Source organism: Eptatretus burgeri, chromosome 9 (genome assembly GCF_056783735.1).
Source record: "Eptatretus burgeri isolate ZD-2024b chromosome 9, Ebu_testis_v1, whole genome shotgun sequence".
In the NCBI taxonomy this organism is placed as follows: Eukaryota; Metazoa; Chordata; class Myxini; order Myxiniformes; family Myxinidae; genus Eptatretus; species Eptatretus burgeri.
Genome location: NC_140969.1, coordinates 71,582,627 through 71,599,312, shown reverse-complemented (window position 1 = coordinate 71,599,312; position 16,686 = coordinate 71,582,627). Strand labels below are relative to the sequence as shown.

The following is a 16,686-nucleotide window of genomic DNA, read 5'->3' as shown; positions in this document are numbered from 1 at the left end:
GCGCTTTACCGTGCTGTACTGTGCTGGACCCTGCAAGTCCGTGCTTTACCTTGCTGTACTGTGCTAAACTCTGTAGGACCGTGCTTTACCTTGCTGTACTGTGCTTGACACTGCAGGTCCGTGCCCAACTGTGTTGTATCGTGCTGGATCCTGCAAGTCCGTGCTTTACCTTGCTGTACTGTGCTACACTCTGTAGGACCGTGCTTTACCGTGCTTGACACTGCAGGTCCGTGCCCTACTGTGTTGTATCGTGCTGGATCCTGAAGGTCTGTGCCTTACGACGTTGTACCTTGCCGGCCCCTGTAGCGGCGTGCCTTGCCGTGCTGGACCGTGTTGTCGAAGCTCCGTGCCGTCGGCCCGACGTGATAACACGTTTTTATTCGTGATTGTAACGTTCGTGTGCGCTGCGGGTTCCAAACCACAGTTTGTTCAATTTCCGTTTCCCTTCTTACTCCGTTGCCTTCTGCTTTTTGGGGCCGAACGAGGGAGCGAGTTGAGGGAGCGAGTTCGGCAATCCCGTGCCGCCGGTCATCCCGCGCCGGTTCCGCAGCCATGAGCGAGGAGAACCTGGCGGACCCGCGACCCGAGGACGCGATCCCCGCCGAGTTGGAGACCGAGCAACGTCTCCGCGTGTGTGTGTTACGGGAGATTGTGAACACGGAGCGGGACTACGTGCGGACTCTCGCCTCGCTCATCTCGGTGAGTGCGCTCTCGTGCCTCAGCACTTCGTACACCTGCACGCTCCGGGCCAAGGTGGGTTTCCGTCTGATCTGGGGTAAGGAGTAAGTGGGGGGGGGGAGTTACTGTAGGTCCACCTGTATCGGGACACCTATGTACACGACACGCGACGACGTCTTCTATAATTATCATCCGTTCGCACGTTTTGGGAATGAAATGAGTTTTCCAAAGCTGTAAAGTTCAGTGCATTAAGTTATTACAGCATTTACTGAAATAAATACTAACAGGGTGACGAGACGACTTCGTGACGTCACGATCGTGCTCGCGATCAAATCGCCAAGTTATCGGACGAACCAGAAACGTCACTCGTCGGTTTTTCCATTGACGGGTTTTTGGTTAAAAAGAAATAAACTTCACCAATCGCAGGGTAATACCACCCGAAGGTCACTCGAGGGGTGGGGGTGCACGACCCTTTTGGGGGGCACGCGCGCACACCTGTAACCGGTGTGACCCGACGGCTGCTCCCTCGCAGAAAATAAATATTTATTCAAGGCGTTCTCGTGCTTTCTACCATGAAACGAGGAAGTTTGAAAGGAAAATTAGGGTATGTTCCAACTTCCAACCATCCGAAAAGAGGCCAATAAAAATAAATAAATAAATAAATAAATAAACAAACCTCGGGACGTGACAGGTGTGACACGAGCCGGTGACAGTGGCCCGCGTCACCCGATTACGTGAACACACCCGTTTGCTTCTTCTCAATTTTCTTCTTCTTGTGCAGCTTCACCCTTCCGATCGATTGATATCGATTTGACCATAAAACTGCACTTCCCGAGATGAGTCATAGATATGTCACGTGACCCACTTCCAATCAAAGTGGGTTACGTCAAATTTTGTTACGTCAAAATTAAATGTATTCCTTTAAAAAAAAAAAATACTCATAAAGGGTGTCTTTCATTCAGTCTATCCATATTTTAAACTTACCTGCACCCTTTTACACACACCCTATCATTGTATAACCTAGCACTAACCTTAACCATAACTGTATCACCCAAAACCTACAACTCTCACTCGATAATCCCATAACACTAATCTGAACCAAAACACAAATCCTCTAAGCCTCACAATTTAATCCTATGTTACCCTATCACTAACCCTACCAATAAAACTGTAATCCCAACCCAAACCATAACCGGATAACCCAATAACCCCAACTCAAACCCCATAACTTCAACCCTAAAAACCCTTTCCATAACTCTAACCTGTGAAACCTAACTCTAAAAACCTTACCTTAACCGCAAACCCAAAACCCTCAACCCCTCTGGCTACTTCATACAAAAAAAATCAACAAAAATCAACAACAAAAAAACAGCAATTAAAGACAGCAACAAATTCAACAACAAAAAAAATCAACCCTTTTGGGTTCACAGTTATGAGTTATAATTCCTTCATTGGTGTAATCCCAAAAGCTAATGAAACATATCCATAACGGTAATGAACAAGAATACCTGTGATGTCAGGTGGGTGTAAAATACAAAAAAAATAACAAAAAAATGCTTTCATTTCTCCAATTCCTTGTGTAGACCCTTTGTTAATGTGTCAGGAATCGAGCCTGGAAACGGTTGGACTAAACACACGTTTACATGTGTTGGAAAGAGATTCACCCCAATCCTGTTGTGTGGTGTGTGAAATTACAGTATGTAGGCTGTAGGGGGTGATTATGGGGACGGGGGAGTAAATTGAGGTGGGGATCGAGGCCTTTGGTTCCAACAAACATCTCCGTTATGAAATATGTACAGTGGCCTGCAAAGGTTTTTCACCCCGTACCCATAATGCCACATTTGGATGAATTATGAAGAAACAATTTTTCCAAATGAACTTTTTTATTGATAACTGAAGAGATCAAACTAAACACTGTTATAGTTGAAGGTGGTTACATGTCAGGAATACCTGAAAAAAAAAACTTACAAATCAAATTCAAAATTCACTGGTTGAACAAGTATTCAGCCTCAAAGGTCACTACTGGGTGGAAGCACCTTTTGTAGCAATGACTGCTCCGAGTCTTTTTGGGTAGGGTAGGTCTCTCCCAGCTTTACACAGTGAGATGGTGAAATCTTTACCCATTCTTCATGTGAAAATTGCTCTAGTTCTGCAAAGTTTGATGGGGATCGTCGATGGGCTGCAATATTCAAGTCTCACCATAAATGTTCAATTGGATTCAAGTCAGGACTTTGACTGGGCCACTCAAAAACTTTTATTTTCTACTTATTCAGCCACTTTAGTGTGGCTTTAGCTTTGTGTTTCGGATCATTGTCCTCCTGAAATGTGAATCTCTGATCCAGTTTCAGATTCATTGGTGACTCAAGCAGGTTTTCATTAAGGATTCTGCTGTACTTTGCACCGTCCATTGTCCCTTCTATCCTGACAAGCTTGCCAGTCCCTGCTGATGAAAAGCCGTCCCCTAACATGATGCTGCCACCACCATGGTTGACAATAGGGATGGTGTTGATTGGGTGATGTGCACTGTTAGGCTTGCGCCAGATGTAACGCTTTGAATTTAGACCAAAAGGTTCAGTTTTTGTCTCGTCTGACCACAAAACTTTTCTCCACGTGCCTGCAGTATCATTAAGATACTTTGTCACAAACTCCCTATGTGCTTTTAGATGCGTCTTTTTCGGTAATGGCTTCTTTCTTGTCACCTGTCCATTGAGGCCAGCTTTGTGAAAGGAACGGGATATTGTTGATTGATGAACACTGACCCCATCTCGGACATGGAGCCTTGCAGATCTTTCAAAGTCATTGTTGGATTTACAGTGACATAAGTTTCCTGATGTGAACCAGTTTCCTGCTTGCCCATTGTGAGTTTGGAGAGTTTGGATAGTTTGGATTGCGACCTGATGCGGGTAGCATCTGGGTGGTATGATACGTCTTCCACTTCTTAATGATGGATTTCACCGTACTCAAAGGGATGATGAGTGACTTTGAAATGTTTGTGTAACCCTCTCCTGAATGGTGCTTCTCCACCACTTTATGTCTGTCTTCTTTGGAAAGATCCTTAGTCTTCATGTTTGCCTTGTTGGTTGACCAGGTGAATTGCACCTTATTAACTCCTTAGATAAGTGGGGGAGTTTAATTTTTAAGTTAAACCACTGATTACATACAGGTGAAACCTTTTACACATATTTTGTAACATTTCAAAGAAATAATTTGTTCCTTAAGTGATTTAGGGTTAACTCGACAACCCGTGAACCCCTTGGGTTCCCATTGTGACAGTGGTTGATAAAAAAAACATAGCTCCAGCTAACTATACCGCTGAGGTTGTTTGCAATGATAAAATTCTCCCGAAGAGTACTTGACTGAATCGGGAATTGATTTTTAAATAATTTTTTCGTTGCCTGATTTTAACGAAACTTGATACTGCACACCGCAGGCGAATGGTGAGTAAGGAGGCCGTAAATTTTTTGTGCTATTGTGTACCGTTTTGGCTGTATTTCCGAAACATGCATACATGCATACATGCATACATACATACATACATACATACATACATGTATGTATACAAGATGAGAGTTTTAGTAATATATAGATAGATTAGGCAAAGGGTTTGAATACCAATGGAATTGAGAATCACCTGATTTTTTTCTGTTAATCTAACTTATTCACATTTGATCTGCATTTTTTTTAGCTTTATCACTTTAGAGTAGTTTGTGGAGACCCTACATATTAAGTTTGATTTGGAAGAACCATGAAATAAGCTCAGGTGGCATCAAAATGTGAAAACTTTGTAGGGGGGATGAATACTTTTTTAGGCCACTGTATAAAGTAAAGACTCGCGGTTGAGTAAAATCACATGGATCCTTCTTTAATTCTCGAACCTTTAATACACAAGTTTCGAAATTGTGACGGATGTAATCCACTCCACAATGCTCGGCATGCATGCACAGAAACAGAAGAAACCCCAAGCAATGAAGTCTATCGGGGTGGCCGAATGTATAACTTGCGTGCCAGATGATGATTGTAACATAAAATGCGTACCAGATAAGGTCTATCGGAAGCTTAAAGAACTTGGAAACATACCTGCAAGAAAGTGAAGGAGGTTGCATGTCTTTGTAACCATATTTTTGCTACCACTGCACAATGAAAGATTTGGTGAACTTACTGAACTCGTCTAAAAAGTTGATATCTTGGAGCTCATACTGTAAAAACTCAAAGACAATGTGGGCCCGTGCAATATCTGTGGCATGTTCTACCCAACCTACCCGATAATCCCCGCCAGTGAGTGGACTTTGAACCTTGTGGGATTACATCGTATGAACATGGCAGACTTGGTGATTTATTTAATGGCATCTGAAGCCGATGCCATCATCACCAACATTCAGGTAGACTTCCCAGAGGGAGGCACCATATCTGGTTTAGTTGCTTTTTAACACTGATGGGATGGTTATATCTGGGGCTTGTCAATGCACAGGATAAGTTTGAAATGATGATATTGACTATGAATCATGTTTGTGAAGAGGGGGGTGGAGGGTGGGTGGGAGTAGTAGCTGTATGGGTTGTGAGTGCCATCCTAAATATGTATTCTATGTTTGGTTCTATGGCTACAAGAGATATTATACTATATTTTTGCATCTATTGGTAAAAGGAGAAGCGTATATCCTTGTGTCCGTCTATGTCCACCCATTTGTCCTTCCATCCGTGTGTGTCTCATTGATTGTTATCTCCATAATTCAGATTTCATAAGGTGTAACAGAGTCCTTCCAGGACTTGAAGTATCCACCTTCGTTTCGGTGAAGGATCGTGGTTCACGGCCTAAGTTGTGAAATTTTCTTGTTCTCAGAGTTTTGTTCCGAGGGCTCTTTTCAGGATGGTCACTGAGCCCCAGACAACCTCCAACTGTAGTTTGTTTCGTGGTAATGTTTCCAGGGATGGTTTGTAGGATCTCTGTGAGGTTCTTCTTCATCATTCCCGTTGCTCCAATTATCACTGGTACAATTTCAGCACTTTTCAGCTTCCAAGATCTTTTCATTTAATCCTTGAGGTCTTGATATTTAGTAATTTTCTTGGCCAAAATCACTGGGTACTGAAACCTCAATTAACAATGCCTTATTTTCCTTTTTGTATCTAAGTAATATGTCCAATCGCAGTGCTTTGTTTTCTATGTTCACACTGGATGGGATCATCAGGTGGTATGTGAGCCTTCCTTCCTTGTTTTCAATGATTCATTTTGGTTCGTGTTTGCATGAGTTTTGTGGAACTAGGATATTGAATTTTATGAAGATGCGCCAGTCGATTCATACCTTATCTACTTGTCTTATTGTGGCTTTGCGTGTACAGCTGTTCTGACATGAGTTTTTTTACATCCCGAGAGGAGGTGACTCATACTTTCTGTTTATACCTTGCAAAATCTACACTTCTTTGATTAACGCAGTCCTGCCATCTTTTTTAAAAAGCCATTCATGTTGTGTGTTTGGTCTTCGGAAGGAGAGAATAGGAGGAGGAGTAGCAATCTGCGTAAAGGACAGCATTGTATCAAGAGAAAGGAGTGACATTAAGGAAGGAATAAATGTTGAGGATTCTGTATGGGTAGAGATTCGAGATTTTAAAAACAGTAAGATACTGGTAGGATGCTTTTATAGGGCTCCGGCCTCCGGGTGGGAAGGAAGAGGAGGAAGGAGGAGTACATGAAGAATTCAAAAGGGCATGTGATAAGGGAAGAGTATTGATTATGGGGGATTTTAACTTGCCAGGGATAGATTGGGTCCACGAACAGGGAAAGGACATAACAGATGAGGATTTCCTAGTTTTAGTCCAGGATTGCTTTTTCACCCAGTTTGTAGATAAGCCCACTGGGGGGGGGGGGTGGGAGTGCAGTGTTAGACCTCCTTTTAAGTAACGATCCCAATATGGTGGAGGTTGGGGAGTATTTAGTAGCATGTGACCATTACATTGTGTGTGAAAAAATTCTGTTGAGGGTTAGAGTTCAGGATATTAGGGTAAAGAGGCTATTCGATTTCAGGAAGGCAAACTTTGAGGGTATGAGGAGAGAGTTGGGTGATGTAGATTGGGAGATTCTAACAACAGGACAATCGGCATCAGAGAAATGGGAAAGCTTGAAGGACCAAATGTGTAGTGTGCAGAATAAGTACATTCCAATGAGGTGTAAAACTAGAAGTAGAAAGAGACCAGGGTGGTTGAGTAGTGAGATGAGGAACGCTATTAAGGAGAAGCAGAAGGTATGTATTAGGTTTAAAATAACAGGACTGGAGTTAGATTTAGATCACTGTCGGAGTAAACAGAGGCAAGTTAAGAAAATAACTCGGCAAACCAAAAGAGAGTATGAGAAGGACATGGCTAAGAATATTAAACATAATAGCAAGTATATCAGGGGCAAGCAAACATTATTTAAGTATATCAGGGGAAAAGAACAGGTTAGGATCAGTGTGGACCCATTGAGGAATAGCACTGGGAGAGTGGTTAGTGATGTAAATGAGATGGCAGGCTTATTAAACAGGTATTTTTCTTCAACTTTTACACAAGAACAGTCAGAAGAATTGCCAAGAGCTGAGAGTTTCGATCGAGGAGGTGAGGAAGGGCTTTTACAGAAGATCCAAGTTGGAGTGGAGGAAGTAAAGGAACAGCCTAGGTAATCTAAGAGTAGCTAAGGCTCTGGAGCCAGATAATATTCACCCGAGAGTGTTGATGGAGGTGGCTGAGCAGGAAAGCGAGATGTTAACGGATATTTTCAATAGTTCCCTGGAGTCAGGACAGGTACCGGAGGATTGGAGAGTAGCAAATGTAACAACATTATTTAATAAAGGATCCAGAGAAGAACTGTGAAACTATAGACCTGTTAGTTTGACTTCAGTTGTGGGGAAGGTGTTGGAAACATTAATTAAGGACCAGATGAGGAATCATTGAAACAAATACAAACTAATTAAAGGTAGTCAGTATGGGTTTACCAAAGGTAGTTCCTGTTTAACAAATCTTTTAGAGTTCTATGAAGCAGTGTCTGATTGGGTGGATGAGGGAAAAGCAGTGGACAAAGTATATCTTGGCTTTAAGAAGGCATTTGATGAGGTACCATATCGGAGGTTGTTAGTCAAAGGTGAGGGCTTGGGGAGTGGCTGGTCAGGTCGCTAATTGGATTGAAAACTGCCTTCGTGGTCAGAAGCAAAGAGTGGCTGTGAGTGGGAGGATGTCTTGTTGGGAGGCTGTAAGTAGCGAGGTACCTCAGGGATCAGTACTCGGACCATTACTATTCATTATTTACATCAACGATTTGGATAATGAGGTAAGAGTAAGCTTTCCAAATTTGCAGATGACACAAAGCTTGGATGTAAGGTGGGTAGCAGAGGGGGTGGTGATCAGATTCAGGAAAGTATTGATACTTGTATGGATTGGGCAAAAGATTGGCAAATGGAGTTTAATCTGAGCAAGTGGAAGGTGTTGGGGATGGGAAAGAACAATGAAAATAGAGATTACAGGATGCAAGGGGTAATTTTGGAGCATGTCACACAGGAAAAGGATCTGGGGGTGGTCAGAGACATGGGAGGTGAACAGGCAGCACAGTGTCAGGCAGCTGCAGGTAGAGCAAATAGGGTTTTAGGCTGTATTCAGAGGGGGATCATTTATAAATCAAAAGAGGTGGTGTTAACATTGTACAGGAATTTAGTGAGGGCCACATCGAGAATATTGTGTGCAGTTCTGGTCACCACAGTTCAGGAAGGACATAGATGCCATAGAGTGTTCATATCAGCGTAGGGATACTAGATTGATTCCGGGCCTAGCTAGACTCAGTTATGAGGGGCGGCTGAAGGAGACAGAGCTTTATACACTCGAAAGGAGATGATTACGAGGAGATATGATGGAGATGTTTAAGATAATGAAAGGTACAGATAAAATAAGTGAAGATGAATTAATTATTCAACAGAGTAGACAGTGATAGAACCAGGGGCCATAGCTTGAGAGTAAAGAAGAGGAGAGTTAAGACGGTAGTTAAGGCAGGGGACTTTCACTCAGAGAGTAGTTAATGCATGGAATGGCCTCTCTGGAAAGGTAGTGGCAGCAGAAAAAGTAGGTAAGTTTAAATTAGAATTAGATAGGTACCTGGAGATAGAGGGGTATGGGGATGTTGATAAGACTTTTAAGTAGTTTGAGTATTGATGGGTGATTGTGTACGGAGTGCTGTTGGTGGGGGTCTTGTCAAGGGGGGTTGTGTGGTTGATGTTTTGTGTTTTAAACAAGTCCATGCCCCTCCCCGAGGGGAAGAAAAGGAAAAAAAAAAATCACAAAAAAACTACAAAAACAAACAAACAACAAGGAAACAAAACAAACAAACAAAAAAAAACAATTTTGTTTTTTATTTCATTCATTAAAATGTTCTTTTTTCCCCTTTTCTTCCTTGGATCTTGTGTGGATGGGTTGGTGTGGTGTTCGGGCAGTCATGATGGGCTGAATGGCCTCCACCTGTATTGGAATTCCTTGTTATTCCTTGTTCGGCATTTATAATGATTAGTTGTCCATCCTAATTGACCTGACTTCTTCTAACTCATTCCAGTGATCCTTTTTCTTTCCCCAATCTGTCCAACTCTTTCTGATATTTCCCTGATTTTTTTTCTCCTCCCAGTTGTTGGGGTATAATCTGTGATATTGTTACGGTTGTGGAAATTCGCATTACACCATAAAGAGTCCTCAGGTGAGATATCTCGGTAAGTCCATGTGTAGTTAGCCCAAACCCGTTGTATAGAGGGAATATGTGTGATTCATCCGGGCTGCGACGCTTTTAGTGAGCCATTTTTTCTTTCTCTATTGTTATTTTCGACCATTAATCCCCCAACAACGCAAACACCACCACCTTTGCCTCTTTACCTCCACAACTCCATCCCACAAACATCGCTTCACCACCATTCTCAAACGACGCCCACCAACAACCAAACTCCCACCACCTCCACCTTTCTACCACATGTCGTGCCTTGGGCTGTGAATGCGTTCCTTTCGCCCTGAAAAGCGGATCAGGAATGCTTCACGCCCCCTTTTTGCCCGACCAATGGCTGAACAAAGGGTGGCGTGGCCCCGCCTCCAATCGCGTTTTGATCTGAATATTTGCATATGGGCTCCTCCTGGGGCCTATAAAGATGCAAGAGCAAGGCGACTCACATGGAATAAGTGGAACTGGTGGAGCTGAGTGGAACTAAGAAGTTGGAAAGTTGGAGGGAGTTGGAGTTCACGCGGTTCGGTTGCAGGCGGCTGGTCGAGTTCAAGTCAAGGGAAGACGGCAGTCGGCAACAAGGTTGCGGTGTGGGGGTCGCTCGTCTCATCACGGGACCCAAGCCAGCCAGCCATTCCCCTCTCCCTGAGCATCAGCAATTCCCCCCCCCATCCGCGCTGAGATAGTGCCGGGGGGGGTGCCGTTCCTCCCCCCACCCTAAACGTGGTGCCAACAAAACAGCTCTCGCGGAGCGTGCCGGAGAGGACTCGCCGACCACGCGAGGGGCACGGAGTCGGGGCGCAGCTGCGCGAACATTGGGGCTTGCCTGCCATCGCGTCACGAGGATGCAGGTAAGACCTTCCCGGTCTCGTGGACCTGGCTGATCTTCCGGGATCCACGTACATTTGGTCTACGGACCTGTCTGCCTCCTTGCCTATGAGGGTGGCTTTCTTTTTTTCGGGTTGAATGCATGCTGTGGTGCCGTGTCCAATATGTAGAACTGCCTAAGTGTCTGTGCCTGTACATTGCCCCTTTTATTCGGTGTATCTCTTTCTATTGCATTTGCTTTTGTTGTATGATTGTATGGCTGTATATACGTGCTTCCGTGTGTGTCCGTATTAAAGTGCATTGCTTGTTGAACTGTTTCCCGCTTTGCTTCGTCTCTTTCCTTTAATTGAATCTCCATCTTGCATCACGTAAAGGATTGATAGTGGGTTTAAAACGCCCGGTAAATAATTATCCTAACCGTCGAGGTCGACGATAACTCCGCTCGGTTATCTCTGCAGCACGGAACGAACCGCTTCAGCGGTTCGTGTCCGAAGTCGACCTGCGGCGAGGTACGATCGCCCAGTCGACCACTCACGCAGGTAATTAGGTAGGTCGAAGTTGGCGAGAAACCCTATCCTGCGCGGGTGGGCAATTGGCACGATCGTGGTGAGGTTAAACCCCCACCCGTGACTGGCTCTGGGCGGTAGTTCCCGGAGGGTCACGACTCAATTGTCCGTCCGGTGGGCGACGTGTCGCGATTCGAGTTGCGTGGCCGATCGCACGCCGGGCGGGCCAGAATTCGCAACAATATTATGCCTGGTGTTGGCTTAATGGTTAGGGTGGAGGGCTTGGGATCCTTAGGTCTTGATTTCAAATCCTGTTGGGCTGTTGAATTAATGGTGGCGTTGACTCACCCTGTCATGCTTCTGAGGTTGGCAAAATGAGTACCAGCTTGCTGGGTTGATTGAGCCATTCAAGTATCTTGGGTTGGAGTGGTGACCCATTCAGGATTGTGCCTATTAGCCCAGGAGACTGCTTTGGTAACACCAATGCTCTGTGCACAGTAAGGTCCCAATGGATGGATCTGTGATATTTTGTCTTGTATTTTTTTTTCTTTTCTTTTTGCAATCGTTGGGGCTCTATTTGTTGCTGTTTTGGTTTGGTGCATGACATCTTCTAGTTGCACCTGTTTTTGGAAGTTTTTAATTTTTATTTTTGCAAGGTGAGTGAGAGATACCTTTTCTGGCTTACTGTTTTCATGCTTGTGTACAAATTGTATTCAGTCGTCTGTTGAACTTTTCACATACTCTGCTAATCCTCCAGCCATCCCTCTGTGCACTTGATTTAGTTCCATCCAGCCACCACCTCTTTCTTTCTTTCTTTGGCAGGTACATTCTCGGGATGCTCTGATTTTAGTGGAACATTTTGTGGATATTGGGTAGTTTTCTTGTTCTGATATCTAGTTTTCTGATTTGTACTTGTGGCCAGTTTACGATTCCAATGTATTGCAACACTGGAACTGCTAGTTGATTTATGGCTTTGATTTTGTTCTTTGGCGAGAGGTATGTTTTCAGAGCCAAGCAAACCAAGGGGGAGGCTGTGTGTGTGTATGTGTAAATGTGTGTGCATGAAAGTTGCTGTTGTTGTCTGCATATCCACACGTGGTTGGGTTTCACGAGATGGAACGGAGATCTACTAGGTCTGAAAGTATCCACCCCCAAAGGTGTGCGTGCGTGTGTGCGTGCGTGCGTTATATCCACTGCGTCTGCTCACTTGCATTAACAGGAAATGGGACAAAGCCGACTCTCATCCACGGATATTTCTCGTATTCCTATATTCTACGAGACGACCTGTGAACCCGTTGGGTGCCCATTGTGACAGTGGTTGATAAAAAAAACATTTCAAAAAAAAAAAGAAAGAAAAGATAGCTCCAGCGAACTATACCGCTGAGGTTGTTTGCCTTGATCAAATAATCCCGAAGAGTACTTGACTGAATCCGGAATTGATTTTTAAATGATTCTTTCTGTTGCCCGATTTGAATGAAACTTGATATTGCGCGTGAATGTGAAAAAAAACCGGAGAAAAGAAATTTGAAGAATTTATTGTGCGTAATCTTCGAAACACAATTATATTTATTAATGAACACGGAAGTATTTGATCAAAATGGCGATGTTTATTTTATGCTTAAAAATAAATCGTTCTTTGTCTTTACTAAATGTTTGAGATTTTTAAAATAAATAATTTCAAGAAAAAAATACAAAAGGATAGCTTCAGCGAACTATACCGCTGAGGTTGTTTGCATTTGATCAAATTCTCCTGAAGAGAAATTGACTGAATCGGGAATTGATTTTTAAATAATTTTTTTGTTGCCGATTTGAACGAAACTTGACACTGCACACTGCAGGTGAATGGTGAGTAAGGTGGGCCGAAATTGTTGCGCTATTGTGTACCGTTTTGGCTGTATTTCGGGAACATACATACATATATACATATATGTACATCTATACATACATACATACATACATGCATATACATACATACATAAATACAAGATAAGAGTTTTAGTAATATATAGAATATAGATAGATAGATAGATGAGTCCGATTTGCATTTCGGAACAGAACAATTGTGGTTAAACATCTTGAAATTTCCACTCTTTCTTTCAAATGCTTCAAAATAATTTTTAAAAGACGATTTGAATTACTTATTTCACGCTATCAATGGCAGGTTAAAGTGCCCAGCGAGCCAAAACGCACACACCGCGCATGCCCAAATGGCCTCATTTGCATCCATACTTGTTCTGTTCTCCTCCTCTTCCCTTTATAAAGGGTGAGATCCGATGTCATGTCATTTCGAAAGTCTCGTATTGAACAAACAACGACTCAACGTTTCGACCCAAAACAAAGTGCCTCCTCTGACATTTCTAAAGGGTGAATAAATAATTATACACCCCCTTCAGCAACCTGAACAAGGCGGTGGGCGAAGCCGGACCCACCAATCAAAGCTATGTCCAGAAACTCAAACACGTGCCTTTCAACTGGTGCTACATTAAATCAAACAGTGTGTGTGTGTGTGTGTGTGTGTGTGTGTGTGTGTGTGTGTGTGTGTGTGTGTGTGTGTGTGTGTGTGTGTGTGTGTGTGTGTGTGTGTGTGTGTGTGTGTGTGTGTGTGTGTGTGTGTGTGTGTGTGTGTGTGTGTGTGTGTGTGTGTGTGTGTGTGTGTGTGTGTGTGTGTGTGTGTGTGTGTGTGTGTGTGTGTGTGTGTAAAACATCCTTGAGGTGATTGTTTGTAGTGCAAACCAATTATGCTGTATCGATGTAATCCAGACAAGTATTGATTGTAACGGACTGAAGAAACAGAACAAACGTGGCACAGTGTTGGAGAGATGGTGGAGGAGGGTAGGTGTGGGGATGTATACGATGCAACAATATAAATCCAATCTTGGTAATATGATATATTCAGGTTACATTAGTTATATCCCATATCCTCTGTTTAACAATGGAGTATCGCTGGTGTGTTTACGCATGAGTGGACCAAACACTAGTGGCATATCCACAACCTCCTCTGTGAGTGATGTAACTGTTTACTCTGCTTGCCATGCCTCCAAAATCCAGCTTCTGGCGTTATTGGGATTGCATCCAAAACGCTGACGCTGTCTCGTCGGGGAAAATAGACACCTTCAGCCCATGTTTGGCAATGGCAAATCTCGGATAGGAATTACAACTAAAGGCCTTGCAATGTCCAGTGATATGTTCCAACCATCCATTGGGACTATTCTCTGTACAGAGCGGTGGTGCAGTTGAAGCAGTCTACTGGGATAGTGGGCACAATCCGAGATGGGTCGCCACTCCGACACAGGATACTCGAAGAGCTCAATCATCCCAGCAAGCTGGTACTCATTGTGCCAAACTCAGAAGGATCACAGGCTGACTCAACCCCACCTGGTATTGTTTTAATGGCCAAGTGGGATTTGAAATCAGGATCTTAGGATCCAAAGCCTACCACCCTAACAATTAAGCCAACACCAGGCATAATGATATGTTGGCTTGAGGTTGTTTCCTTCTCTCCAACATATTCTGTCCCACAATCACAGAGAACCTTGTCTTCCATCCCTGCATGGAAATTCCTCGTCAGCTTGTCCTTGACCTTCATCAGTGCTTGCCTCATGGTAAATACACGTTTGATTTTTACTCTTACACCTGCCTCTTTCAACATTCTACCAATGCTTTGTAACATACCTGACACAAAAGGCAGAGCACAAAAACCTTTTGGTTGTTGTGATCTCGACCCGTTGTTTGCGGCCACCAAAATTGCTTCCCTTTTCGGTAACAATCTGTTATGCTCGCTGTTGGCCTTCAGGACACTTTGAAGATGTTTCACCTCTCTCCTCTTATCTTAAATTGTTGATGGTAAGTTGCGTGCTCTTTTCAGGAGGGTGTATATCACAGCTCGTTTGTGGTCCACAGGATGGCAAGAGTCAAAATCCAGGTAACGGTCAGTGTGAGTGGATTTCCTGTAAACTGGAATGTTCAGACCTCTTTTGGGAACCCTTGTCACATGTTGATCCATTGACATCATTGCATAGATGATGTAGCAATCATGCCAGCAGATGAGGAATGCAGGTTGAACTTGACTTTTGGCAACTCATTCCAAACAGTTACATAGCAGCAATGGAGTTGTCCCCAGGGAATAGGGGCTACCGAAAGTACACAAGCAAGGAATTCCACTACGACTCATTGTCTTGTACATGCTATTCTTTGTCCATGTTTCTCTCCAACATTCTCAATCATTTGGTGGGAAAAATGGAGCGAGCTATATGCAACAGCACTTAAGAGTGAAGCACTTTACCATCAAACCATACAAAACCATGGTATCCTTCGATGTGGTATCCTTGTTCAACAACGTCTCCATACTTCTCGTGGTCGAAGTGGCTGGACATTGCTTAGTAAAGGATGATTGCTGGAAACAAGCTGGTGACATGTTAAACCCCACAGACATATGTCATCTGCTTAGCACTTGCCTTTCCTCGACTTATTTTGTTTTTGACGGGGTATTCTACAAACAGGTATTTGGTACCAACCATCATGGGCTCTCCTGTATCTGTTGTGGTTACGAATATAGTGATGGAGGAATAAGGAATTGGAGGAAGGTACCATCCCATCCCTGACAGCACAGCCAAATGTGTGGTATTGTTATGTGGACGACACATTTGTCATCTGTCCCATCGAGGTGGTTAACACCATCCATGAGGCTATTGGAAAAAACAAAACGTTTTGTTCCATCAGGTTCACTTATGAGGAGGAACGGAATGGATCAATCTCTTTCCTGGACACCATCTTGACAGGGGGTTCCAAAAGATGTTTGAACGTGACAGTTTACAGGAAGCCCACTCACACTGACCATTACCTCGATATTGACTCTTGCCATCTGCTGAAGCACAAACAAGCTGTGATATACACACTCCTAGAAATAGTTTGCAATCTACCTTCAGCAATCGAAGATGAGTGGAGAGAGGTGAAACACCTTCAAAGCGTCCTGAAGACCAACGGCTACCCTGACAGATTGTTACTGAAAAGGAAAGCAATCTGGGCGGCCCCAAAAAACAGGGCTTGATCACAACAACAACCAAAAGGTTTTTGTGTTCTGCCTTTTGTACCAAGTGTGTCACAAAGGATTGGCAGAGTGTTGAAAGCGGCAGGTATGAGACTAAACTGAAACCTGTATTTACCATGAGACAGGCATTGATGAAGGTCACAGACAATCTAACCAGGAATGACCAGGCAGGGGTGGTAGACACAGTTCCCTGTGGTTGTGGGGTGGATTATGTTGGAGACACTGGAAGAACCTAAGGCCAACATATCATTGAACATCACAAGGCATTCAAATGTAACTATCCGAGGGAGATCTGCCATTGTCAAACATGGGCTGAAGGCTGGCCATGTTCCTCTATGGAACAGCGCCAGCATTTTGGATGTGAGTCCCAATAAAGCTAGAAGATGGATTTTGGAGGCATCGCATGTGGAGGAAACAGTGATATAATTCATGGAGGAGGTCGTGGATTTGCCACTAGGATTTGAAACTAGGATTTTGTCTACTCCTGCGTAAACGCACAAAGGATACTCCATTGTGAAAAAGAGGATACGGAATATAACAAATATAACATGAATATACCTTATTACCCAGTTTGGATTTACATCTTAATAATAGTGTGTGTGTGTGTGTGTGTGTGTGTGTGTGTGTGTGTGTGTGTGTGTGTGTGTGTGTGTGTGTGTGTGTGTGTGTGTGTGTGTGTGTGTGTGTGTGTCTTTAAAATTCCGTTCCACCCATTGGTTGGACAGTTCGCCTGACTCCACCCACGATTTCTTATTTCATGAAAAATCTTATGGCCGCCATGTTGGTGGTTACTGCGATGTGAAGCCAAAGACGTTGCGAAGCTGTCATATTCACAATCGCCATGCTCTCCCGATTAGTTTTCCCTTAATTGTAAAACCACCACAGCAACAGTTAAAAGGATTTTGAGCCAATAGGTGTCA

General features: G+C 43.6%; 1 protein-coding gene and 1 pseudogene across 1 annotated transcript in view; both read left to right on the top strand.

The window, feature by feature from the left end:
- The first annotated feature begins 298 nt into the window (after positions 1-298).
- LOC147020331 (phosphatidylinositol 3,4,5-trisphosphate-dependent Rac exchanger 2 protein-like) overlaps positions 299-16,686 on the top strand; it is a 134,802-nt gene continuing 118,414 nt past the window's right edge. Inside the window, exon 1 of the mRNA XM_085895632.1 lies at positions 299-699. Within this exon, the coding sequence (XP_085751758.1) occupies positions 553-699 (147 nt within the window). The 5' untranslated portion in view covers positions 299-552. The remainder of the gene's footprint in view (positions 700-16,686) is intronic.
- On the top strand, positions 10,920-16,462 carry LOC147020332 (uncharacterized; annotated as a pseudogene).